At 49.8% G+C, this 6561-nt stretch overlaps 1 protein-coding gene across 2 annotated transcripts; it reads right to left on the bottom strand.

Annotated features, from left to right (window-relative positions):
* Nucleotides 1–848: 848 nt before the first annotated feature.
* SLITRK5 (SLIT and NTRK like family member 5) lies at nucleotides 849–6228 on the bottom strand. 2 transcript variants are annotated; one of them, XM_051621457.1, is made up of 2 exons: nucleotides 6217–6228; nucleotides 849–3712 (listed from the first exon to the last, which is right to left on the bottom strand). In XM_051621457.1, exon 2 carries the CDS (start codon nucleotides 3702–3704, stop codon nucleotides 849–851), a length of 2856 nt encoding a protein of 951 aa, XP_051477417.1. In that variant the 5' UTR covers nucleotides 3705–3712; nucleotides 6217–6228. The 2 variants fall into 2 exon arrangements, with proteins under 2 accessions (XP_051477417.1, XP_051477424.1); XM_051621464.1 differs by lacking the exon at nucleotides 6217–6228 and adding an exon at nucleotides 4649–4669.
* Nucleotides 6229–6561: the final 333 nt, after the last annotated feature.

The following is a 6561-nucleotide window of genomic DNA, read 5'->3' as shown; positions in this document are numbered from 1 at the left end:
AGATACTCAAGTGAGTAAGAATTTTCAGGATTAGGCCCGAAAGTAGTGAAGGAAAAAGAAACACTAATGTGCATATAAAAATAGGTGCTACAATAAAATATTTTTTATATATATTTCATCAATAAGTTATTTTCACTAACCACCAATGGATCATATATCTCTGCACTCTTTAATGATTTGTCCACATCTACAGCGATCCTTTTAAAGACCTTAATATATTTTTAATTCAAAAGTCCAGAAAGCATACAAACACATCCTTAAAAAAAAGGAAATCGTGTATTAAAGTCGGGGTGTGCTAATCTCTCCATAAAAGCCATTCAGACTCACCCATAGCTAAAAGGGGAAAATGTGCACTGTACTCTTGAACTAAAAAGAAAACAAGATTTTAAAATGTCTGTCCAAAACTTAAAAAAAAAAAAAAAAAAGGAACATGACTTTTGTACTTCTAACCTGAATATGACCTGGTAAGACCATCCTGTCACCTTCCCCAAGAACACACAGACACAAGCACAATGCCACTTTTGTGCCCAAGTTACACAATAGGTGGTTTCTTACTTTCAAACAGAGTAAAATTAAAAAATTATATATAAAAAAAATCAAAACAACAAACAACGAACTGAAAATAAAATAAACAGCACACCCTTTTAGAATCATTCCTCGAAGCTGAAAAATCTTGTGCCAAGGCACTTCACCCTACAATAAAATTAATTAAATGGGGAAAAAAGGAGGGGGGAAAGGTGGGGAGGAGGTCAGCATTTACGTTTCTTTGTTTTGCTTGTGGCTGTTAAATACAAATACGCTAGAGAAGGAGCTGCTGTGGTTGGCGGGGGCGGGGGGGGGGCTGTTTCTCAGAACTGGCTGAATGTGGTCTGTTTTTCCAGCACTTCGAGGTAGTCCGGCTCTGCGTTTAGTTTTGCTTTTAGCTCCAAGTACTCGTTCCTGTTGGGCTCTACAAAGACAGTACTCGGGGGGCTGTAGAGCACTGCCTCCCGGAGCCTGCTGTCCCCCGGCCCCGGGTGCGAGTACTGGTGGGCACGCCTAAGGTCATAATTGGGGGAGTAGGTGTAGGTGGCGGGGAGCTTGGGGTAGTCGGGGAGGGTGGAGCCGGTTGTGCCCAGCGTGGAGGAGGAGGAGTGTTTATCGGGCTCCAAAATGCCCCTGTAAAAGCGATCGGCGTCTTGCACCGGGGAGAGCAGCTCCTCCCGCGGCTCAATAGTGCTCACGCTGTACGCGGGGCTGCGCACGGGCGCATCCTCCCCGCCGGACGCCGGCGGCGGCGGGGGTGGGGGGGCGCCCCCCCCGGGCTGCAGGGGGTGGCTGCTGTAGGTGACCTTGAGCTCGTGGAGGTCTTTGTAATCCTCGCCCGCGTTGCCCTCCCGGGAGCGGTAGATGGGGTTTTTGCACATGTGGCCCAGGGGGTGCGGGATGTACTCGTAGACGTGGCCAGCGGGGGTCTTCACTTTGGGCAGCGCCGCGCCCCCCCCGCCGCCGCCCACCCCGCCGCCGCCCCGGTGAGGAGGGTGCTGCTGGAGGTGCGGGTGGTGGTGGTGGTGGCCGCCGCTGTAGACGCTGTACTGCATGTTGAAGGAGCTCACGTCGGAGTTGTTGGCGCTGGCGTGATCACCCTGGCCTTTCTTGCGCCGCTTCATCACCAAGACGAAAAGCCCTGCCGCCACGAAGACCGACATGATGAAGACCAGCAGCAGGCTGAGGATGAGCACCGAGAGCGGCACCGACGAGTTGCCGCCGCCAGCGCCGCCCCCCGCCGTGCCGTTGAGGCGCACGGTGGAGGACGAGGGGGTGGTCCTGGCCGGCAGCTGTCCCGGGGACGGCGTGGGCGTGGAGACAACGATGTCCGAGTAGTCGGGGCACAGCAGCTCCGCCCGGACGGCCCGCATGTCGCTCTGGGCAAACTTCTTAGGGGACTCGCAGATAACCTGGTCCACCAAGACGCCGGTGTTGAGCTGCTCCAGCCACAGCTTCATGCCCACCACGTCGCAGGTGCAGTCCCAGGGGTTCTCGTGCAGGTCGATCTGCAGCAGGGATTTCAGCTGGTCCAGCACCCCACTCACTGGCAGGTAAGAGAAGTGGTTGCTCCGCAGGCTCAGCCTGTAGAGAGACAGACCAGAAAAAATGTTCCCTGGCAAAGACCTCAGCAGATTGTTGTTCAAAAACAAGAGCTGAAGGTTGGGGACAGGTTCAAAGGTGCCTGCCTCTATCTCCCGGATGACATTGTACTGCAGGAAGAGGTACTGCAGGCTTTGCAGCCCATAGAACAACTCTGGGCTCAGCCGCTCAATACGGTTCCCATTCAGGTACAGCCTTCGCAAATTAGTTAAATCCCCAAAAGCCCGGTCCTGAATGACCGAGATCCGATTATTGCCCAGGTGCAGCAAATCCAGCCCAGTAGCATCCACAAAATCTGCTCTACGTACTAGAGCAATGTAGTTTTCCGTCAGATACATCTTCTTAGGATTATAAGGTTTGGGCTGCAGTTCAGAAATGCTCTCAATCTTCCTCTCCTGACAATTGACATTGAGGCCCAGGTCAGAAATCTGCAAGTTGCAAGTGCAGGCAGTAGGGCACTCCAAAGGCACTGGTGATTTGGTCTGGTAGGCAATGCTGGGGCCATAGTTGCTGTATCCCAGGTCTTTGGAGGGCAGGCGGGAGGTGGGGCGCACCCTTGTCTTGTTGGGTTGGCGTGTCCCTTTGGGGGGCTTCAAAGGGGATTTGTAAACAGCTGAAGAAGAAGTGGCCACAGAGTTGACTGAAGCCGGGGTAGTGTGGAAATAACCTGTGGTGCTCAATGGTGTCTGCGGTCTCATTTCATAATCCGAGATGAGTCTCCTGGGGCAAAGCTCCTGCTTGGAGACTTCATCCAAATCTCGACCATGTAAGCGAAAAGGTGTCTCACAAACCACATCTCCCACCAGAGCAGAGTAGGAGATGCTGTCCAGCCAATCCTTTAGAGCAATCAACTCACAGGAGCAGTTCCAGGGGTTTTCCTCCAGCTGCAGCTCCACCACTTTATCCATGTGCTGCAAAAGGCCCACATAGGGCAACAACTTCAGCCGGTTACCCCTTAGGTCCAGGTGAGTTAAGGGCACAAAACGGAAAAGGTTGTTGGGCAAACTGGAGAGGAGGTTATCATTGAGAATCAGCACCTGCAGCAAATGCAGTTTGCTGAAGGCATTGGGTTCAATGATGCTAATATAATTATAATCGACCTGTAGGTATTCCAAACTCTCTAGCCCAAGAAAAGTGTCATCTCGTAAAAGTTCCAGCTTGTTATTGTTCAAGTGCAGCCTCCTTAAACCTCTGAGACCATGAAAGGCCCCTGTTTCGATGTCTTGTATGTCATTGCTCCCCAGATGCAAAATTGAAGCCCCTGTGTAATTGACAAACTGGTTTGGGTACAGCCTGTTCAAAAGGTTCCCAGACAACAAGAGGTGGTAGACAGGGAACCTTGGTGGACTGATCTCAAAAAGGCTGATGATCCCTCTGTTTTCACAGCTCACTGTTAAGATGCTGTCCTTCTCCTCACAAGGACATGCATTATCACAGATTTCCCCATAATACTCGATGCTTTCTGCCCACGAAAGGACTAGTGATGTTAAAGCAAATGCAATTGTCTGCAGCATCCAGATATGCATTTTTTTGTTGAGGTCCTGTTCCAAAGTTACTGTAGAGCAGCAAGCGTACATTTTATTTCCTGTAAGGGTAAGGAGAAACAAAAAGAAAGCAGCATAATAGCATAGCCACATAAAATTCAAAAGGGACACAAAGTTTACATATATCTTCAGTGGGGTAGAGAATGGGTTGTTAATCAAACAAAAATAAAACTGTCGCTTCTAATTCCCACACTTTTGAAAACTGGATGGCATGCATTGATTCAAGGTTGATGGGCAATTCCTAGTGAGTCAAATGCCTGTGGTGTTTAAAAAGGTGAGGTCACAGCAGAAATTGTTTTGGTTCTGTTCCTGTGGGGTGCATTTCAATGCTTCCATGGATTTCTTTCACAACCAACCCCATAAATATACATAAAATGGCTGTCAGTTCAGTTTCACAGTTCTAATTTGAGAAAAGAAGCACCATTTTATGAGGTTTCCCACCTCCCTTATTACCCAGCTCCCCCTTCCCCTTCAGAACCTCCCCAGTGAACAGCGCACCAAGGTCTTCCCCTCCTTCTACCTTGGCTTTTAACCGGTGGTGGAAATGCCATGGTAGGAATCCAAAGGAATTCAGCTCACTGCTGAAAACGGCAGCTGAATGCAACAGAGAGAATACTGACACATTCTCCACAACAGCCATTTCTTAAAATTGTTATAAGCGTGGATTTTTTTCCTATCTATACCTTTACAAAGCACACCCACACAGACATCACACACACGCCCTAGATTACTTTTGTGGCAGAATTCTTTAGTAATTAAATTTTCAGTTAACCTCCTACTTCAGTGTACTTAACAGCTCTCTTCAGTGAGAGAAATTCTGTATCTTTATACAAGTAAATAATTTTAATTGATTCTCTGATTTCCACCCCCCTCCATGAGTTACATACAAGGTAACAGAGCTGACTGTCAAGCAGAGATCTTTAGTTTTTATAGACACACACAAATACACATTTAAAGGAAATGTTTTAGCCACTCACCCAAATTTTGTGAAAAATGTAAAATATGTGGATCATCTTCAGAGTCTCAGCCATATCTGACATATCGCTTATTCCCAACATTCTCCAAAACTAGCCTGGTAGAAGTGGAGATATCTAAACAGGTCTCATGAAAATATCTCATTGCCAACACTCCAAGCATCAGAGTTACTGATTAGAAGCAGCGATGGCTGTCAGTACTCTTCATCCTTTAAGGGAGAAGACACCCAGGCTGATTAAAAGCCAAGGGGGAGGGGGGGCGGTGGTGGAAGGGAAACCCTACCATTGACCTACGTCAGTAATTTAATACCCAGATTTCACCTATCTGGAAACAACTCCCATTTTCATTCTTTCTTGCAATCTTTCTGACTCCTTCAGGATTTCTTCTGCTTTTGCTAGTCTAAGAACAAGATGAATAGGGAAAATAAATGCATTGTGTGTGTCAGTAGGGGAAGACTAATAAATCATCCAGGCTTAAATGTTGGGATCTTGGAGAAGGCTTGCATTTTCTATCGTCCACTTCAGAGCTCCACTCCTCATGCCACAACTCTAGCTCGGAGGAATGCATCCTAAAAAACAGCGAGTCTCAGTACTGCAAGACATCTCCTGTGGCATCAGGTTCAAGGCTGCAAATCTAGCACTTGCAGCAAAGGCAGTCATGCAGCAAGGAATCGGAAGTCTCGGCAAATCTCTTTCTAATTCTGACCAGACGTCAACTGGATCAGAATTACTCAAAGCAAAAGGCTTCACAGCATAAAGGCAGAAGAAATCTTACTCAGAGGCATGTATCTAGCATATTCTTTCTCAGCTCGATCATATCCATTCATCCATTAACCAACAGTTCTTCAGAGGAATTAAAAAAAAAACACACCATTGAAAACCTGCTCGGTCAGTGTTAAACTCTCAGGCATGTTACAACTTTAATTAAATTATGGTTAGTAAAGGAGGCAAATACAATATTGCTTCCCTTCTCCTTTCTCCCTTTCCATGAAAAAAAAAAAAAAAAAAAAAAAAGGAGGGGGGATGGGAGGTAAAAGAAATAAAGTTGTAGCTGGCTGTATGCAAGGCTGCAATCCCCCCTTGGAAACCCCTCTGTTACGATTGCATGCTGCTGTTCGCCAGCTCCCAACAGAGGTTCATATTTGGGGGGGGGGGGGAGGGTGGGAGAAGGAGGATGGAAGGGAGAAAGGGGGAGGGGAGAAGAGGAAAGGGGGTTGCATCGGGATTTTTCTCGTGTGTGTGTTTTTTTTTCCCCGAAGAGTTCAACCCTTAGATTACCGCACTGCATATCCGGCTCGAAGCAGCTTTCAGTACCGCCGACAGCAGCAGCAACCGAGCAACCCCAGCCGGACACTGCCACTCAACCGAGCAGCACCCAGAGTTGGGAGAAACGGCTTTCCGCGGCTGGGGTGGGAAGGATGGCGGGGGACGGGTCCGGGTGGAAAGCAACAGCAAGGAAAGACCGGGCGGTGTAGAGGCGGGGGGTGGTGGGGGAAAAGAAGGGAGGGGGTGGAAGGCGGGGAGGGGAAGAAAAGAGAGAGAGCGCGAGAAAAGTCAACCCTGGCACTTACTTCGCCCGAAATCTCCGGGGCCCAAGCATGGTGGCAACCCGTGAATATGCCGACCCGCTGCGCGGGGGCTGCGCGGAGCCGCTGGGGCGGCGGTGGCGGAGGCGAGTATCACGGCAGCCGGGGCGGCGCGGTGCGGAGCGCAGCGCACACAGACGCCCCCCGCACGCAGGCGGCGCCGCGACACCAGCGTTCGCAGAGGGGCGCACACACACGCGCACACACACGCACTCGCACACGCAAACACACACTCACACGCGCGCTGGAGGGCGCGCGCGCGTGGCCTGGAAGCCGCGGGGGCGCGCGCCCGCACGGCGGGGGCGGCCGGCGGAACGCCGCGCTCAACCC

This window comes from Apus apus, chromosome 1, assembly GCF_020740795.1.
Source record: "Apus apus isolate bApuApu2 chromosome 1, bApuApu2.pri.cur, whole genome shotgun sequence".
Lineage (NCBI taxonomy): Eukaryota > Metazoa > Chordata > Aves > Apodiformes > Apodidae > Apus > Apus apus.
This window is presented reverse-complemented; position numbering and strand designations above follow the sequence as displayed.

Bases quoted from the DNA above. Each gene is read 5' to 3' on its own strand.
- SLITRK5 (XM_051621457.1), bottom strand. From the start codon at position 3,704: ATGTACGCTTGCTGCTCTACAGTAACTTTGGAACAGGACCTCAACAAA.